The 20887-nt window shown below is 40.5% G+C and overlaps 1 protein-coding gene across 2 annotated transcripts in view; it reads right to left on the bottom strand.

Annotated features, from left to right (window-relative positions):
* The window catches only part of LOC147123669 (E3 ubiquitin-protein ligase RMND5A), a 62283-nt gene that overhangs the window by 23401 nt on the left and 17995 nt on the right, over positions 1 to 20887 (bottom strand). The window contains exons 2-3 of one of the 2 annotated variants that reach the window (XM_085975502.1): positions 9665 to 9807; positions 3501 to 3596 (exon numbers count right to left, since the gene is read on the bottom strand). In XM_085975502.1, the coding sequence (XP_085831628.1) occupies positions 3501 to 3596; positions 9665 to 9807 (239 nt within the window). The remainder of the gene's footprint in view (positions 1 to 3500; positions 3597 to 9664; positions 9808 to 20887) is intronic. The other variant, XM_085975503.1, reaches the window with a different exon arrangement.

Genomic DNA, 20887 nt, shown 5'->3' with positions numbered 1-20887 from the left:
GAGATGGTGGTGAGGTAGAGCTGGGTGTCATTAGCGTACATACAGAACCTGACATCATTTCTTCGGATGATGTGGCTAAGAGGCAGCATGTAGATGAGAAATAAGATGGGGCAAGGATATTCTTTTCCTACTTTAGATTTCCACCTATCTATTGCATGCTGCACAAGAAACTATTTTTCTTTCACAAGTTATTTAAGAAAGGAGGGAGACAGAAAGCAGACCACTATCGACCAGTTAGCCTAACATGTCACTGGGAAAATGCTAGAGTCCATCATTAAGGAAGTGGTAGCAGGACATTCAGAAAATCATAATATAGTCAAGCAGAGTCAGCATGGTTTTATGAAAGGGAAATCATGTTTGACAAATTTGCTGGAATTCTTTGTGGATGTAACGCGCAGGGTGGATAAAGGGGAACCAGTAGATGTGGTATATTTGGATTTTCAGAAGGCATTCGATAAAGTGCCACATGAAAGGTTACTACACAAGATAAGAGCTCACGGGGTTGGGGATAATATATTAGCATGGATAGAGGATTGGCTAACTAACAGAAAACAGAGAGTCGGGATAAATGGGTTATTTTCAGGTTGGCAAACTGTAACTAGTGGGGTGCTGCAGGGATCAGTGCTGGGGCCTCAATTATTTACAAGAACATAAGAAGTAGGAGCAGGAGTAGGCCATACGGCCCCTCGGGCCTGCTCCGCCATTCAATAGGATCATGGCTGATCCGAATCTAGACTCACGTCCACTTCCCTGCCCTCTCCCTGTAACCCCTAATTCCCTTATCTGCTATCCATATTAATGACTTGGATGAAGGGACCGAGTGTAATATAACCAAATTTGCTGATGATACAAAGATAGGTGGGAAGGCAAATTGTGTGGAGGATGCAAAGAATCTCCAAAGGGATATAGATAGGCTAAGTGAGTGGGCAAAAATCTGGCAGATGGAGTTTAATGTGGGACAATGCGAAATTATCCACTTTGGCAGGAAAAATAAAAAAGCAAATTATTATTTAAATGGGGAGAGATTACAAAATGCTGAGGTACAGAGGGATCTGGGGGGGGGGGGGGGGGGAACCTTTGTACGTGAATCACAAAAAGTTAGCATGCAGGTTCAGCAAGTAATTAGGAAGGCAAATGGAGTGTTGGCCTTTATTGCAAAGGAAATGGAGTATAAAAGTAGGGAAGTCCTGTTACAACTGTACAGGGCATTGGTGAGACCACACCTGGAGTACTGGGTACAGTTTTGGTCTCCTTATTTAAGGAAGGATATATTTGCATTGGAGGCAGTTCAGAGAAGGTTCACGAGGTTGATTCCAGAGATGAAGGGGTTATCTTATGAAGAAAGATTGAGCAGGTTGGGCCTATACTTGTTGGAGTTTAGAAGAATGAGAGGGGATCTTATTGAAACATATAAGATTCTGAAGGGGCTTGACAGGGTAGATGCAGAGTGGAGGTTTCCCCTCGTCGGGGAATCTAGAACTAGGGGGCATAATTTCAGAATAAGGGGGCACCCTTTTAAATTGGAAATGAGGAGGAATTTCTTCTCTCAGAGGGTCGTGAATCTTTGGAATTCTCTGCCCCAGAGAGCTGTGGAGGCTGGATCATTGAATATATTTAAGGTGGGGATAGACAGATTTTTGAACGATGTGGGGAGCGGGCAGGGAAGTGGAGTTGAGGCCAAGATCAGATCAGCCATGATTTTATTGAATGGCGGAGCAGGCTCGAGGGGCCAAATGACCTACTCCTGCTCCTACGGCTTATGTTATGTAAGTTATATCTGTATGCTCAGAGTATTCTCTTCCCTCGATGGTATAAATTTAGCCAAAAAGGGGAGCTTCACATAGTGTTAACAAGACAATAACTCATGTACAGACACAGTTACTAAATAACTTCGTAGTGCTAGTGGTCAATAGAAAAACCACTTACCAAAACAAAACAGAACTGTTAAGGCTAGATTTTATATCCAGTCATCGTAAATGGACAGAAAATCTACCCCCATATTTTTACACCCTGCTGCTCCAGCATTTGTATAGTTAACAACTGTTAAATTTCCTAAATTGTCTCCACTTAAACTAAATTAGTAACTCCGCAAAAGATTAAATAAATCGTAATCTGGTAGACTTATCAAACTTCACTAATCTGTTTTTCCTGTGTGTTACTCAAGGTTTTGCATGTTTTTATTTCAAAAGAACATTTATAGTTTTGGCCCCATCAGTCTCAATTTTTTATACTTTAACTGGCTGCTTCAAAGGACGCAATGGGCCGTATTTTGCGACCACTACGGGCGTGTACAAGGTGCATATGCGCCCGTAGGGGCCGCGCAAATTCCGGGTTTAGGCATGCGAAGCCTGAGCCGGAACTTGCAATCTGTCAAGAATCTTCTTGACAGATCCTCCGCGTCCGTGGGAGATGGGCCTCTGCGGGGGGAGAGTTGCGCTATTTGCCCAACTTCCGCCCGCTGAATGCCTGTGAAATTCTTACATGTGGTAAAAGCAGACGCAAGGCCTGCTTTTACCAGCATAAGAGTTTTAAAAAAATAGAAAAATAAAATGTTATCACTTATACATTAAAAACCCTGTCCAATAAGGTAAGTTTATTTTTAGCCCTGTTAAAACATAAAAAAAGACAAAAAATTAAATTTGTTTAAAATATTTAAATTAAATGGCATTTTAATTGATTTAAATATGTAAATAATTAATTTAAAATATATAAATATGTAAAAAATATTTATTTCATGTGTTGGTATATTTTTTTTTAAAGTGATCCCCATTCATACTTACGGGAGTTCCGTACGTAGGGAACTCCCATAAGTTTGAATGGGGATCCCCTTCTTTTATTGGTTGGGCTGGCCCATGTGATCCCGGGGCACTTGCGAACCGCATGCACCCCTGGGATACGTGGGCCTCTGCTCGCGCGTACCCGGAGAGGCTCAGGATTGCAAGCCCCCATACCTCCCGGGTCACCAGGTAAATACGTAGATTTTTTTTTTTTTTTTAAACAGGTCGGAGGCATCTGCCTGCGGGAAGCCGCCGATCGCAAATTTTGGGCCAATAAATTACAGCAGCAAAAAGAACCTATTTTTCCTAATGAAGTCAGCTAACCTCTGAGCTACACTGCATATGATAATAAAATAGGACAGAGGAAAAAAACGCACATATACACATCATCCAACTTCATTTTCAGCCCTCCTTGTACAAAATTCACAGAAAAGTGTAAAGCAGTTCCGTGTGTAAAGTCTTACAAGATTTCTGATCTGAACAATATGTTGGTAACAGAGGGTGTGGTACGCTTGCACCTCCTACCACCTCAGGCTATTATGACCTATTAAAACAGCCAATGTAACTAAGTAGACTAGAACCGTCAGACAGTGGCTGTGCAATGTCTGACTCCGGGCTATAAGCAAAGTGCCAAACAGGGCGCACTAATAAAATAAGGTTTTATGAACACTGCTACACAAAAATGAAAAATCTTTTTGGGTGGGAAGTGATTAACCAAGTTACCTGATTAGTAGCAAAATTCTGTCCCATTCTTGGATAAAAGGAGCAGTATTTGGCATCTACTGTGAGTATAAAGAATGGGGAAACGTGCCGAAAGACCTGGAATTAAACAAAAGCAGAAGACAGCAACAAAATGGGGTATTTAGGGATGGTATGAATGGGGGAGGGGAAATCAAGATATAAACATTCACTTTGCATTCAGTTTTTCCAAAAAAATTAATTTACAAATTATAATATTTTTCCTTTAAAGCATTTTATGAGCCCGAATACTGTGGAGCACTGTACTGCCGAACCATATCACTATTCAGAATGCACTGCAGTTCGGCAGAGGGAACAGTGCAATCCAGGTGGTGACAAAACCGAATCATCTCCACAACAGAGCAGCCAGCGGCTCAGAATTTAATTTCTCAAGTTATGCCATTGAGATTTATTGTATTTCCCTTTGCCTAAATAAATAATAGGATGGCAAAAATCAGCAGTGGCATCGCAGCAAGTCTCCCACTCATAAAAGAGCAGTATATCTTTGTAAAATTGGAAGTATAATTGTTACTTGCCATTAGGAATAACATTATCAGTGACTCAATTTAAACATCAAAATTCTGTTTAGGACTATGCACCAAAAAGCAGTCGGAGTTTATATACAAAAATTGCAGCTTCCTTGATGGTTCAACGGGTTTATTCAATTTGAAATCTATACAAACTGCCCGTGCTAAGTCAGTTGATATTGGTTGCATATCAGCTATTTGCCTTGGTATCCAAGTGAGAGACAGCCAAAATTGACCAGGGTTCTCTCTACTAATCACTGCCCAATGACACATGCTGGAAGTGCATGGAGGTGTTGGGTGAGGATAGGATCATGTCCAGACTCTGCCTTCCCGCCTCCCGGGCTGTTGACTAGCCTGCCAACAAGATCACAAAATAATTACAGATAAGGATGGCCAATCAGCCCATCTTACATCATTCATCCAAAATTACCTTAGAGTCTCCCACCCCACCCCTGCCATTGCAACAACTAACTGAGCAACACTCACAATCAAAGCTGCAAAATGGCTATTTGGGCAAGGAGCCAGAGAATGATCAGTGTTCCTGGAACTATGCCTCAGCATAGATCGCCTTGGGAGAGGGGACAATTAAACAAAAGAAACATACTATGTTCGTTATGCCAATGATAAAGATATGGTTTCAGTGCTGCAAATTGCAGAGGAAACAAAATAACTTTTAAGACTAGAAAAAAAGCCAACAAACCGACTCCCTATTTATTATGCAACAAAATAAAATATGAATATTTTAGTAGTCTTAGGCAAGCCTGCAGTTAAATAAAATACACACCAAATTGAAATAATTATGTTTAAATAAGTTTTAAACAGGGTACAACAAACCTCTTGAAAACTTAAATCAGTTAACAACCAAACAAAAATGTGTGATTGCTGATTTGCTTATGGTGAGTTAACAGATAATCACCCAGGATTTTATTTTTAATGCTTGTGCAGTATCCATTAACTAAATGATACGAAACCCACAAATTACTGTTTGCAATATTAGTGGATTAACACCTAATATGTTTGGATGGTACTTCTTTGCTATTTTTTGAATAGTAATAATTTAACAGGTTAAAACCGGTTAACATCCTGTTAGAATAGTGGGTAAAGGAATGTCACAAGTGTTTGTACACCAATATTGCTACTGGTTCTTCATATGTTCACACTGTTTTTTAAGTATATTTTTAAATACTCTGACGTCTCGTAATGGAAAAATGGTACTACGCCATTCTATTAAAAAGCTCAATTTAAAAAGATGTTTCTCAAATTACATTGAACAGCAATTAAAAGACAAAGGTACTACAGTAAATACAGAATTAAACCATATATACAGTAACTAAATATTAGGATATCTCTCCCTTCCGTCTATTTTCTTCTTTGAGTAACCTTGCAGTAACATTCAGGCATGACATTCAAAAGAAAATCCACTGGTTATAAATGAATTAATAATTTTGATAACAAAAATTTGATGGGGTTGTAGTAAAATTGAACGTACAGCAAAATATTTAAACAATCAAACAATTGGTCCTTTGGGTCCGTTGTGCACAAAAAACAATGGGCCAAATCTTGCTGGTGCGGAGCATCTCAAACTGTGCGCCATTATTTGAACTTTTTTCTGCACCCTTCAGCTCAAATTTAATTTGCGCTGTAACTTGCTGGAAGTGCGAGCTGATAATGGCACGGTGAGGGCAAAGGGGCATCTAAGACCTTAGTGAAGCTTATCTCCTTAACCAATTAGATTTAAGGATTGAGAAAGAAACAGAGGAATGACGGAGAAGGAGGGTGAATTAGAGTCAAATCATGTTCAGAAAGAGAAATAAAGAGGGAAAGAAACACTGGATTGATAGAGAGAGAGAGAGAGAGAGAAGAGACAGAAAGGAAAAGAAATTTTTTTTATATTTGAAATGTTTTAAATCTTTAAAAATGAACTACATGCAGGAATAAGACTCAACGGTTTAAATTGTTCCCTTTCTGGGCGGGAGAGGTTGATTGGCGTTGTATTAACAATTATCATGTTGTTAAAAGGATACTTACGCTGTTAAGTATGAGCCCTAACTTTCTGCGGCGAGTTTAATGGTCAATTAATGTGCAAATCCAGCAAGTTTTTAAAAATAAAGGGGAGGTTTAGGGCGAGCTGCTGTTTGTGCAATGCAAGCGGCGATGCGCCGTAAATACCAGCAAGTTATTGAGGTTCACAACTCACAGCATATCTCTTCTACCAATGAACTTGCTGGCCGATACATGCATTGATAACAGCGTGCGTCATGAATGCCGTTATTTTTCCAGGAAGATTCGGCCCAATATTTAAAACAAATATTCTCTCAATTTAGTCTGAAAGCGTGTACTTCTCTCTGCCCTTTATTATAAGGCGGCCATTAATTATGATACTTACGCCATAAAAATCTCAAGATTAGTTATAATTTAATATGCCAAAAATTATACAAGATTCATCGAAGATAAGAGCAGGAGTAGGCCATTCAGCCCCTCGAGCCTGCTCCGCCATTTAATGAGATCATGACTGATCATACAAATTCAGTACCCTGTCACTGCTTTCTCCCCATATCCCTTTAGCCTTAAAAAATATATCTAACTCCTTCTTGAATATATTTAATGAATTGGCCTCAACTGCTTTCTGTGGTAGAGAATTCCACAGGTTCACCACTCTCTGGGTGAAGAAATTCCTCCTCATCTCAGTCCTAAATGGCTTACCCCTTATCCTTAGACTGTGACCCCTGGTTCTGGACTCCCCCGCCATCGGGAACATCCTTCCTGCATCTAGTCTGTCTAGTCCTGTTTGAAACTTATAAAATTCTATGAGATCCCCTCTCATTCTTCTAATCTCCAGCGAGTATAAGCCTAATAGACCATATCTCTCCTCATACGTCATTCCTGCCATCCTAAGTATCAGCCTGGTGAATCTTCGCTGCACTCTCTCCATGACAAGAACATCCTTCCTCAGATAAGGCGACCAAAACTGCACACTCAAGGTGTGGTCTCACCAAGGCCTTGTACAACTGCAGCAAGATATCCTTGCTCCTGTACTCGAATCCTCTCGCTATGAAGACCAACGTACCATTTGCCTTCTTAACCGCCTGCTGCACCTGCATGCTTACCTTCAGCGACTGGTGCACAAGGACACCCAGGTCTCGTTGCACTTCCCCTTTTCCGAATCTATTGCCGTTCAGATAATAATCTGTCTTCCTGTTTTTGCCACCGAAGTGGATAACCTCGCATTTATCCACATTATACTGCATTTGCCATGCATCTGCCCAATCACCCAACCTGTCCAAATCATACTGGAGTTTCTCTGCATCCTCCTCACAGCACACACGCGCACCCAGCTTTGTGTCGTCTGCAAACTTGGAGATATTACATCTAGTTCCCTCGTCTAGATCATTTATATATAGTGAACAGCTGGGGTCCTAGCACCGATCCCTGCGGTACCCCACTAGTCACTGCCTGCCACTCGGAAAAAGACCCGTTTATTCCAGCTCTTTGCTTCCTGTCTGCCAACCAATTCTCCATCCAAGACAGTACCTTACCCCCAATCCCACGTGCTTTAACTTTGCACGCTAATCTCTTATGCGGGACCTTATCGAAAGCCTTCTGAAAATCCAAATTCACCACATCCACTGGTTCTCCCTTATCTATTCTACCAGTTACATCCTCAAAAAATTCCAGTAGATTAGTCAAGCATGATTTACCTTTTGTAAATCCATGTTGACTTTGTCCGATCCTGTCACTGCTTTCCAAGTGCTCTGCTATTACATCTTTTATAATGGACTCTAGCATTTTCCCCACAACTGATGTCAGGCTTACCGGTCTATAATTCCCCGTTTTCTCTCTACCACCTTTTTTAAATAGTGGGGTTACATTAGCTATCCTCCAATCCATGATTCACACTAACTCGTTAAAGGAAAAGCATAAAGAATGGTAATCTGTATTCTCCCGGTCTCTGTTTCATGGTTTAAAATGGTGTCTGGGTCAGTACAAGAGCAAATATTGTATATCATTTCCATTCAAGCATTTATGAAATTTCACTTTAGTGATCCATTAAATAGCTGATGGAATTTACTTAGGAGACAATAGGTTGCAGATAGCATTCTCCATTAATTTCACTGGAGAACAATTTCATGTAGTTCGCAGGCAGAAAATTCTACCCAAGTGTTAATTCCAAGCTTCCTTGAAGGCTAAGGGACAGTCTGAAAGCAAACATGGAATCATAACGGTTACACATAGGATTGAGGATTGAGATTTTTAAAACTTACACTAGTTGATATCCTGTGGCACTGCTCAGGGAAAAGAATTTTTATGCCTCTCCATATAACTGTCTCTGCTCGTCACCCACTCGCACATTTTTTGCATCTCTCTCACTCTCTCGGGTCTCCCTTACTTCTCTGTGGTCAGACTCTTGCCGCCATCTGTCTATCTTCAAGTCTTTCTCACCGTTTCACTCTGCAAATCTGTCTTTTCCCATTTCCTCTTCACCTTTCACTCTACGGGTATACCGGTGATATTTCACGTTTGTATGTGTTTCTAGTTTTTTTCTGTCCCTCTTTCTGTATGTGTGCCAGTACACCTCACACACTTTCTTCATTCTTCTCTCATTGTTTTTTTTACTTTTTGAATTCTCTGATGTTTTTCTCCTGTCTTTCACTCTGTATTTTCTTGTAAATCCAGGTACTATTTGACCTGGTATAAGAGGGGTTGAGGGGCCAGGATCGTGAAGACACGAGGAGATAGAAAGGTCCTCAGCCAAGCTCAGAGTGGAGGGGAGATTCTGGTCAGACAAAAAAAACTGAGCTAAGAGAGACCTCTTCACCTTTTACAGGATTTACAGGAAAGACTATTTTCAGAAAACAAAGAATACTAAAAGTAATCTAGAAAGAATAGCAAAAATAATGATTACATCTCTGCCGATATTAATTCAGCTCCTTCAGACACAGATTCAGCAGTTCGTACAAACCCAATCCCAGATATGGACAAAGAGAAGGCATCAAGCTGGAGCGGGGGTGGGGGAAGAAAAAAAGCAGGTTGGAGGTAAAAGAATAGTTGGAGAATCTTATGGAAGCTTCGGAAGGAAGTACAGGAAACTCTCTTTTAACCGGCACCTAAATATCTGGAAATCTCTCTTAACCGGCAAAATTCGGGAGTAGGTTCAGGTAGGTTTTACTATATATTAGTGGCCGTGTAACCGGGGTTCCTGGATCGGTGGCCGTGTAACCGGGACTCCTGCACCTGTTGTCGTGCAACAGGGACTCCTGGATCTGTGGCCGTGTAACCTGGGCTCCTGCACCTGTGGCCGTGTACGGGGCGCTCGTACCTTGGTAAGTATACCTCTCTGTAATCCGGACTTTTTGATCAACCGGCACCACGCCGGTACTGGATAAAAAAAGAGTTTCCTGTAAAGAGATGCTGGGGTGGGATTTCCACAGGAGAAGAGCTCAATGGCTGAAGAAACTTTACCTGATGAGGGATTGGTGTGTCCTAAAGCCTAGTGTCATCTATGGCAATAATATTAAACATATCAAAGAAATCACATGCACAATTTTACTACTGAACTAACCTAACTCAAACTTATTAGAACAAAGTTGTGGACAGTGTCAGCAGAAACTGGCATGAACTTACCCGGTCAATGGCTTTACCTACTCGTGAAACACTGCAGTGAATGTCCTTGTGGTCGGAAGCCAGTTTTTGAACTGTGTCCTTTATTCTTTTGCAACACTGAGACAGAACAAGCGACAAGGTCCCTGACAACTCAACATCTTGTCCTAATGCCATATAAAAAGAAAAAAAAATACATGAATTTTAATCTTTACAACATGATCAGTTCATCCATTATTCCTATATTGGCAACTTAGTACTGCTCATAAAACACACACCATGGTTTTTTGTCCTCTTTGACAACTTCTGCCAACTAAATAATCAGTTGTTATATGATATAATAGCAGCTTAATTATATCCAAACTAACACTCTCAATGTGCACCCTCTTCAGTTAATTTTTTTAATTCATTCTCAGGATGTGGGCATTGGTAGCAAGGCCAGCATTTATTGCCCAGTCCTATTTGCCCTAGAGAAAGCAGTGGTGGGCCTTCTTGAACTGCTGCAGTCTGTGTGGTGAAGATACTCCCACAATGCTGTTAGGTAGAGTGTTCCAGGGCTTTGATCCAGCGACAAATAAGGAACAGGATATATGTCCAAGTCAGGATGGTGTTTGACTTGGAGGGGAACTCGGAGGTGATGGTGTTCCCACGTCCCTGCGCTTCTCGTCCTTTTAATACTGTGTTAAGTTTTGACCATCGCCCCTCAGGAAGGATATATTGGCCTGTGGGGGTGGGGGGGGGGGGTGCAAGGAGTGCAGATACACTGGAATGATACTGGGCTTAGAGGGTTCAATTATGTGGACAGGTTGAATGGCTTAGCTTGTATTCCCTTGAGTACAGAAGACTGAGGGGTGATCTGATCGAGGTGTTTCAAATGTTAAAAGGATTTGATAGGATAGATACAAATGAGAGAGTCAAGCACAAAGGGGCATAATCTTAAAATTAGAACTAAGCCTTTCAGGAGAAAAATCAGAAAGCACATTTTCACACAAAGGGTAGTTGAAATGTGTAACACTCTTCCACCAAAAGGTTGTGTATGCTAGGACAATTGGAGCTTTCAAGACTGACAGAGCTATATTCTTCTTAGGTACAGGTACCAAGTGATACAGGGCAAAGACAGGAAAATGGAGTTGAGCTGCGGATCAGCCATTATATAATTGAATGGTAGAGCAGGCTTGAGGGGCACAATGGCCTGTTCCTGTTCCTGATGTGCCTATTAATGTCAAGAGGTGGTGGTTAGGCTCTCTCATGTTGGAGATGGTTATTGCCTGACACAAATGTTACTTGCCACTCATCAGCCCAAGCCTGGATTTTGTCCAGGTCTTGCTGTGATCAGAAGACAGGAACAGAGAAAGACACAGAGCTTCAAGAGCATTACTTATTTTATGCTCTACTAGAAATATTTGTTTGCTTTATTTTTGATTTTGATGTCTATCAATACAAAAATAGCAATTAAAAGCACACCCTGACAGGAGTAGTTATGGAATCAGTTGCTCTTCAATTTTTTTCCTTGGTAAATAATAATTGTAAAGAAAAACTACTGTGATTCAGAGACAGAAGCTCTCTTCCCCTCAAATTTTCTTCCTTCAAGTCAACCTGTAAGGCAGAAGTGTTGTCCCTCTACCCGATTGTCCTACCATAATCTGGGACTCATTATGGGCGTGTAATTGCAACAATATATCAGACAAATCTAATGCAGACCCTCCATTTAAAATGCTCACATTTAAAATGGCGGCAATCTCATATCGGTCAAAAAGCAATAACCATTACCCATTTGCATGAACATCAATTTCAAAATTGCTTGTTATAGCGTCTTAAGTGCTCTGTTGCTTTCGGGCAGAAACAACTGTGTTAACTCACTAGCTCTCACCTCATTAAGGTGCACTGAATGTAATAAAAAATTAATAAAATAGCCTTATTAATGAGAACTCTTACTTTTCCAGTATGTGTGTGCCTACAGTCCATCAGCTGAAATAAATAGCCTAGTTTGAAAGTACATTCTAACATTTCTCTCAGCTACGAGGTTTACATCTGCAAGTGCTCAAAATAAGTTACAATTGAAATTAAGCGGTTTCTAAAATCAAGAATCTATGCTAACAGCATGAAAGCACTTTAACCCTTAATTAAAACAGATTTAAATGGAGGGTCTGTTTTAGCAACAGCACATGCACAAGTTGAATTAAGCGTTTTCTTCATGACAGTTGTTTTGTCATTTGCCTGCATTCAAATGATTAGGTTTTGCCAATATAAATTAAACCTCCCTTTTGAATTGCGTAGTATTGGATCAGAGGTTCTCAGTGTATTGGATTAAATGATGCAAGAGCTCATGCATTGCAGGTCTGCACTACCGATTGTGCTTTGTAGATTATTTCAAATTGTAGAGATTGTAAATCTGAAAAGCTGATGAAGATAGCACGGTCCCATAGCGTGTTGCCTGCCCCCCCCCCCCCCAAGGACCTTGGCTGTCAGGTTACACTGGCCATCGCATATAGCGGGCCAATCATGTTCGCAAGAACACACCCGTTATAAGCAGTGGGGACTTCAGTTTATGTTCACCATTATACAATCTTGCGACTTGTATTAAGGTAAAGCTTAGTGCTGAGCGAACTGTGAAAAACACCTCAGCAATCTAATTGTAAATTTTGTTCTTCCAAACTTATGTTGGATCTGGCGAGAACACCAGAATGAAATACACGGGAGACCAATTTGATGGAATGAATTAATACAATAACAGAAGCAGTATATTGGCTTTGGTACAAAGTTTCCTGGAATATACTAGTGCCAATACATTAAACATACCTCGGGATTATGCTGGTTAGTATAATGGAATAGACTGGAAGCACATGATGGTATAGTTGCAACTGTATAAATTATGCAACATGCCTCAATTTTTATATAAGCCATCTGCCTTCACCTGGGGTGGGAGTCCACTGTAAAAACAAACAGCTTTGGCAAACAAGAATAAACATCTCCTATGGAGGGTAGAGTTAAAATTAGCAGCAAGTTACATGGCAGTAATTCAATCAACAGGTTCTGGGGACTTTATCTACTACAGATAGCAGTCATTCTTCATTGGTTTATTTTTCAAAGTAATACCAGGCATGCATAGTATAGTAGATAATATAACATTAGTGAAAGACTAAAAGGTGAATACAACATTGGAACTGAAAATACACATTAGCCCAGAATTTGCGGTGGGTAATAACAGTGCCCTTTGAAATTGACCGCAACTTCAGGATTTGGTGCATGCACATCCTATCATGGAAATCCTGAAGCTGCGGTTAGTCATTCACTGCTCCAACACTGGTTGCGCTGTGGCCCTCCCCCGCGCAACCGCCCCCCACCCACCCCCAAGCCAGCAATCAGTGAAATCAGTGAAACTAAAAAAAACTTTGGCTCTTCCGCGGTAATGTCGCTGTTAAATACCCCATTAAAAGTTAGACCTAGTTGGATTAGGTGTAACTGGGGTTTTAACAGCATATTGACTGCTAAACAAACGTTATGGCCCTGAAAAACTAATTTTAAATTTTGTGGAGTGTCAAATTTATCCATTTTAATAAAAATTACAATTAAGATACTTTTTTTTAAATAAAGATGAACAAACTTTTTTTCAGGTTTACCTTTTCCCCATGCGAGAGCCCCAATCTTTGTTTTGCTCTCTAAAGTCAGAATAAAAAGGAGCTTGTTCACTTCTTGGTTCTCGGTCTGTGAGAATTCTGCATTGTGATTGGCTGCTTAGACAGCTTGTTGATAACACAGCAGTTCGCACTCGGGATTCCCCACTAAACTGCACTGGTCTCGATTGAACGTTGGAAAAGCCGAACTTCTCGCCACAGAGATCACGAGATCTTTATGGGCAGCTTTCTTCGGGGCCAGCAGCAAACGCCTTCGCCGCTGACCGCAAATTCTGGGCCATTTAAAGAAGCTCTCAAATCTACCACGGTGCTATCATAACTCAGCACGAGTCTTCTCCTTAATTCAATCAAATCTTCATTTCTATATCCATGAATTGAGAGAAACAAGAAAAGGCCATTAGACCCAACAAATCTGTCCCGTTTTCATAGATCAAGCCCACCTACATTACAATTATCGAACACCTTATCACGTTACTTAGAAACATTCCAAAGTGCTTCATGTTGTGTCCGTCAGTAGTAAGACACAGACTGCAGGAGAACGGTACAACAGGTGTTTACTCAACGTGGCTCACTCTGGAACTGACTGTACAGATTACTACTCCGTACTACATACAGGTGTGGTCACTGCCGGTACTACAGTATACATGAGCTGTAAAAAGTAGTTCCCCCCTTAAAAAGGTATATACATTACAATTCACATACGATTATTTTTGTACAGGCAAACCCAATGGCAATTTCATGCATAGCAAGATCCCAAAACAGCAATCAGATGAGGGAGGAATGTTGGCTAGAACGCCAAGAGTACTCCCCACTCTTCAAATAGTGCCATGTCAATCTGAACCAGCAGAACAGACAGAGACTCTTTAACGAGTCATTTGCAGGACAACACTTTTGACAATACAGTGCTCCCTCAGTGCTGCATTGAAATGTTGTCCTAGATCATGCACTCAAGCCCTAGAGTGGGGCTTAAACTACAATCTTCCGACTCAAATGCAAGAGCTCTACAAACTAAATATAATCTCTGAAACACTTCACTCTCCAGAAACATATCCAATTGTCTCAAACTCATTTGTGTTCTTCCCAGGTAACCTATTCCACAACTCTTTTACATTGAGTAGCAAGGCACCACCGGACGTCCCATCTTTCTAACTGTCCTGGTATCTGAATCCTTCACCATAGTGAACTATGTCGGCATCAATTTTATCAACTCGCCTCAGCCATTAACATTTTAACTAAATCGCCTCAAGTTTTCTCTTTTCATTTCCAGTATTATCAATTATGAAAAAATTGCCATCTCTTATTGTATTGGGCCCAAATTAACAATTTTCAGAATCTGGTAACAACGAGGGGGGGGGGGGGGGGGAATTTGTGAATTGCATAAGTAACTAGAATGGAATAAGTTGAAATTTCCAGGGCTATGGGGAAAGAGCAGGGGAGTGAGATTAATTTGGATAGCTCTTTCAAAAAGCCGGCACAGACATGACGGGCCGAATGGCCTCCTTCTGTGCTGTATGATTCTATGAAGTGGCCCCAAGTGTGCTTTAGAATCTAGGCCCTTGTACACTTTTCCACCATCAAGTACAACCAAATAAAATAAAGCACAAGCCAGAAACAGCAGCAGGGCATTTAGAAAAACATACTGCAGTCAAACAGAGTCAGCATGGTTTTAGGAAAGGGAAATCATGTTTAACAAATTTGCTGGAGTTCTTTGAGGATGTAACAAGCAGGGTGGACAAGGGTGAGCCAGTGGATGTGGTGTATTTGGATTTCCAGAAGGCATTCGATAAGGTGCCATATAAAAGGTTACTGCGTAAGATAAGAGCTCGCGGAGTTGGGGTTAATATATTAGCATGGATAGAGAATTGGCTAACTAACAGAAAGCAGAGAGTCGGGATAAATGGGTCATTTTCTGGTTGGCAAACAGTAACTAGTGGGGTGCCACAAGGATCGGTGCTGGGGCCTCAACTATTTACAATCTACATTAATGACTTGGATGAAGGGACCGAGTGTAATGTAGCCAAGTTTGCGGATGATACAAAGATTGGTGGGAAAGCAAGTTGTGCAGAGGACTCAAAGAATCTGCAAAGGGATATAGACAGGCTAAGTGAGTGGGCAAACATTTGGCAGATGGAGTATAACGTGGGAAAGTGCGAGGTTATCCACTTTGGCAGGAAAAATAAAAAAGCAAACTATTATTTAAATATAGAGAGAGACTACAAAATGCTACAGTTCAGAGGACCTGGGGGTCGTTGTGCATGAAACACAGAAAGTTAGCATGCAGGTACAGCAAGTAATCAAAAAGGCAAATGGAATGTTGGCCTTTATTGCAAGGGGGTTGGAGTATAAAAGCAGGGAAGTCCTGCTACAACTGTACAGGGTATTGGTGAGACCACACCTTGAGTACTGTGTACAGTTTTGGTCTCCTTATTTAAGGAAGGATATACTTGCATTGGAGGCAGTTCAGAGACGATTCACTAGGTTAATTCCAGAGATGAGGGTTTGACTTATGAGGAAAGGTTGAGCAGGCTGGGCCTATACTCATTGGAATTTAGAAGAATGAGAAGTGATCTTATCAAAACATGTAAGATACTGAGGGGGCTCGACAAGGTAGATGCAGAGAGGATGTTTCCCCTCATGGGGAAATCTAGAACTTGGGGGCATAGTTTCAGAATAAAGGGTCGCCCTTTTAGAACCGAGATGAGGAGGAATGTCTTCTCTCAGAGGGTCGTAAATCTGTGGAATTCTCTGCCCCAGAGAGCCGTGGAGGCTGGGTCATTAAATACATTTAAGGTGGAGATAGACAAATTTTTGCAAGATGAGGGAGTGAAGGGTTATGGGGAGCGGGCTGGGAAGTGGCTTTGAGCCCTAGATCAGCCATGATCTTATTGAATGGCGGAGCAGGCTCGAGGGGCCAAGTGGCCTATTCCTGCTCCTATTTCTTATGTTCTTAGAGCAAAAGCTCTTTCAGTCTGCTCCAACAGAATGCCTCAACTCCAACCTCAAAAGACCACCTTCTATAAAGGTAATTGGGAATGTTTCCATTTCCTGCAGCAACAATCCATCGTCCTTCCTTGTTAATCAAATTGAGACCAGTCGAGACTCCCAAAATTAATTCCACATTCAGACCCTGGCAGACAAAGAAACTTTTCACCTATCAATTTTAGCTGAATTTAAATACTGTTCTTAGTGGTAAAAGGAGTGTGTTAATCCACTGTGGTACCAAGTTCCCCTTTGCTTCAAAAGGTACAGCTTCCAAAACATTGCACTTACCAGCTTACAAAAACCATTCTGGACATACTTTGGAGCGGCGCCAATGATATTCAATTACTACAATTAAACAGGCTTATATATTTCTAGTGTCTTATTTAATGTTTGTGCCATTAGAAGTCAGGCTTTCTCCCACCATTTTACCTTGCATTCATAGCAGAGATGTTCCCATATGCAGTTATTACTTTTTACTGTTTCTACTCCAGATATTTTTGGATCTGCCTTTCAGACTACTTTTGTAGGTTGGCCCTAGCTTCCTACATCCTTTATAGAGTTTCTACTTATCCGGATATCAAGTTACGTTTCATAGTGTGCCCAGGATAACAAACAGAATCCTTTTTAGATTATTTCAGGTACTGGTTCTATCTTGTGCCTCCACAGCATTCTTCTCATCTTGAGAAGACAGAAGAATTAACACCATGCTACCTTGTTTTGGGCTTTAAATGCCAACAATTTTACAAAATAGTAATAGAACAAGTGAAAAGTAGCAGTAACAAACATGTTTTACAGTAATTGTTATACTTTACTAGCTTCTTGCAAGTTACAAAATATCATTTCCAACTCTTATTCTAATGCTACGCTAGAATTACATTTTTGTGTATTCTTTGATCCTTACCTTAGAAATTACAAAACGTTGTTCGCTAAGATGGTTGACATTTGAAAAGGACAAGTTAATAAATATAGCAAAATAGTGACCAGGGTTTTCTGAATTTAAGTGGCAACTCCATTTTGAATTTGAGCGCGCAAATCAAAACACATCTGAAGAAATCACACAAATGTCTGTATTTGAATAGAGTGGGTTGGCCTTTCCATTGGACACTTAATTTTTTCAGACAAATTGACAAACTATTGTGACAAAATGAGCTGGTGCAATCTTCTGACAGTGAGGCTGGTTTGTAAACCCTTTATGGAGTATGGCAGAATTAAAGAAATCAACACCAAGCTAAATATTAGATAAAAAATGTTTCTTTGTTAATCATACAAGCGGCATGGATAAGTGGGACATTGTGCCACAGGACTAGCAACTACACTTTACTATAGTTTATTGCAACCATCAAAATTGCAAGACCAAGCAAAGTTCAAGCGAACATTAATAGTCAAATTTATTTACAAGCTAAATAATTAGACTGAAGCAGAAAAGAACCAAAATGCTGATGGTTCAAATACTTAGAAAATAAAGATGGAGTTCTTCAACAATGGCAGATAGAAACATAGAAGATAGGAGCAGGAGTAGGCCATTCGGCCCCTCGAGCCTGTTCTGACATTTAATGAGATCATGGCTGATCATCCAAATTCAGTACCCGGTCCCTGCCTTCTCCCCATATCCCTTGATCCCTTTAGCCTTAAGAAATATATCCAACTCCTTCTTGAATATATTTAATGAATTGGCCTCAACTGCCTTCTGTAGTAGAGAATTCCACAGGTTCGCCACTCTCTGGGTGAAGAAATTCCTCATCTCGGTCCTAAATGGCTTACCCCTTATCCTTAGACTGTGACCCCTGGTTCTGGACTCCCCCACCATCGGGAATATCCTTCCTGCATCTAGTCTGTCTAGTCCTGTTAGAATTTTATAAGTTTCAATGAGGTAACCAGTTCACAATCCAATAATGTGCAAAACTTAAGGAAGTAATAATAAACTTCACAACATCGTGTTTGTACATGGCTGAGGCAATATTCCTGCCACCACTTGGATTCCAAATTTTAACTCCAGAAACTGGATCAAACTGAAGATATTGAACACAGAACTGAAGATCACTAGCATTGCGCCCGAAGAAGCCTTTCACATCACAGCTGTTAATCTTGAAACATTAGCTATCTTTCTCTCTAGGTATTCTGCAACGGCCATCATCAATAATAAATCTGCTTACTTTCTCCCAGACTAAAAACTTGCACACATTAATAGCTCAAAGAAATAATGACCCAGCCATCAAACAAGGTGATCTAATTACTTTCTGAATATGGTACATCACCAAAAGGAAGCCAGCTGACTTTGAAATTGTGGATGTATTAGCCACCCCTCTCCCCCGTCACAGAAACAGTTATCAAAAGGCAATTTTCAAAATTCACATCTACACTGTGTCTAAAGTCATAAAAATTACAACATGCTACAATATAGTAACCGTTCCCTATTCAACACAAAAACATTCTGCCATCTTATCAATATGCCCTTGCTTCCTTTGGTCCTCACAATTATTTACCCTGCCTCCTACTTTAGCATTGGCTACAAATTTGGACACCGCGCCCTCTAGTCCTACATCCAAACCATTAATGTACACAGTGAACAGAAGTGGTCCCAGAACAGAACCCTGTGGAACTTTCAATCACTCTGAGGGACTGCCCGAAATTCCATTTCCTTCCTTCTAATTAGTTTTTGCACCAAATTGTTAGCCTTTCCCTAATTTCATACCCCTAATCTTCTCCAGTTACAATCAAATCTCACCTTCACCCAACTACAGACCTTCAAGAACAACATAAGTAATAAAGCACGGCTTTCCAAAGCATGTTCATTACCCATCACTACACGGTTCCACAGTATAAAATTGACACCTGTCAAAAAGGCTAAATACAAACATTAATTTCACAAAACATTCCTAAATAGTAATTTATGACTGCCCTGGAAAAAGTTACTTGTAAAAAAAATTTTTTTAATTGATTTGAGTCCTGCTGTATATTTCCACACCGAAGGGGAAAAAAATTACAGGAAATTCTTTTTTTATCCGGCACCGACGGGGTGCCGGTTTATCAAAAAGTCCGGATTACAGAGAGTTATAGTTAAAAGGTACGAGAGCTCCGTACACAGCAACAAATCCAGGCTTCCCTGTTGTTTAGCAACAGCTGCAAGAACCCTGGCCACAGACCAAGCGTCCCTGCTGCTTAGCAACAAGTGCAGAAACCCCCGATTACACAGCCAAGAATCAAGAAACGGCCATTAATATGAAGAAAAACTTAACTGAACCTACTCCTGAATTTTGCCGGTTAACCGAGATTTCCAGTTGTTTGGGTGCCGGTAAATCGAGAGTTTCCTGTAACAGGTTATAAAGGATTCTGAGAATGTTGGGAATGGGGGGTGGGGGGAGGGGGGAGGGGCTGTAGGGCTCCACTTTTAATTACCAGTTTGTAAAATTCAGTTAATGTTATTTTTATAAATGTTACACTATATGATACAAATATGCCTCGAAAGCTTCAGTACAAAGGATTGCCATCACTCAAAGGGCTAAGCGTCACTTAGAATGGACTATCCTCATTACAACTTAATATTCGACTACTTATTATAACAGCAAGACAGAACAAATCATCACAACATTTTTCTTTACTGAAATTATGGTTTTTAATAGGCGTTTTATAGTTTCTTCATCAGAAAGGCATGTATGAAACACCAGCCTAGATACCAGACAAGTCAGCATTCTCCCATTAGCCTATGGCACCTGAATTACCTCCCTTGGCTGAGATCATAACAGTATATGCAAACTTGTAGGTGTAAATTGCAGCTGGTCATTCTTCCTCATTTTTAAGAGGTTACGTCTAGGACCATCTATACATTTCTTTACATTGGGGTACCACATTGTCAGTCATTAAAGTTGACTCGAGAATTGCTAACAAAGAGCTATGCTAGGTGCTAAATACTCAATTGATCCTTAAAAAAGTGTTTTCAAAGCAATTTTTTTTATTTTTTTATATAAACAAAACTCATTAAAAACACATTTATTTGAGCCGAATGCCTTTGCTCCTTCCTCCATCAGGCGGAGGCACCAAGTACTGCTCACCTAGTGTTAGTAATGATGCTACTGAACCACAGCAGAGTGCCTCACCCAATACCAGTTGCATACAAGTTGGTATTGGGCCAGAGAATCAACAGAAGCTCTGGAAAGCGCATGAAGGAAAACAATGAAGAACGCCATACCTTTAGACCAGTTATTGCTTACATCAGGCGAGCAGCAATCATAAAATGTTGCACTGCAGCAATGGGGGTGACCCGACTCAAGTAACTATCACAGAAAAAGTTTTATAAAATAAACTAGGTTTAAGTAAATGGGAAAGAGGGGATATTTTCTTACAATACCATTCATCTTTATGTTTTAATGATTCCCCCCCACACACATTAGCAATATTAAGTTTTGAAAACGACATTCTATAAATCCCTTAATTTTACAATATTCCATTGTTAAAACAAGTTTGATAAAACGGACGAGTTTTGTACTAGGCCAAAGACTGGAAAACCATTTCTTTCTAGTTTTGACAAGGTGCAGCATCTACCTTGGTTGGTCTGTATTTGACAGATCCTTAGTCACCTCAAGCAGAGTCGCAGAGGGTGTGGGAAGTTACCGTATTCATCAACATTTCAATT

Source organism: Somniosus microcephalus, chromosome 2 (assembly GCF_052327205.1).
Source record: "Somniosus microcephalus isolate GS21.2 chromosome 2, FLI_Smic_1.0, whole genome shotgun sequence".
NCBI lineage: Eukaryota > Metazoa > Chordata > Chondrichthyes > Squaliformes > Somniosidae > Somniosus > Somniosus microcephalus.
Note: the sequence above shows the minus strand (reverse complement) of the source record. Positions and strands in the feature narration are given on the sequence as shown.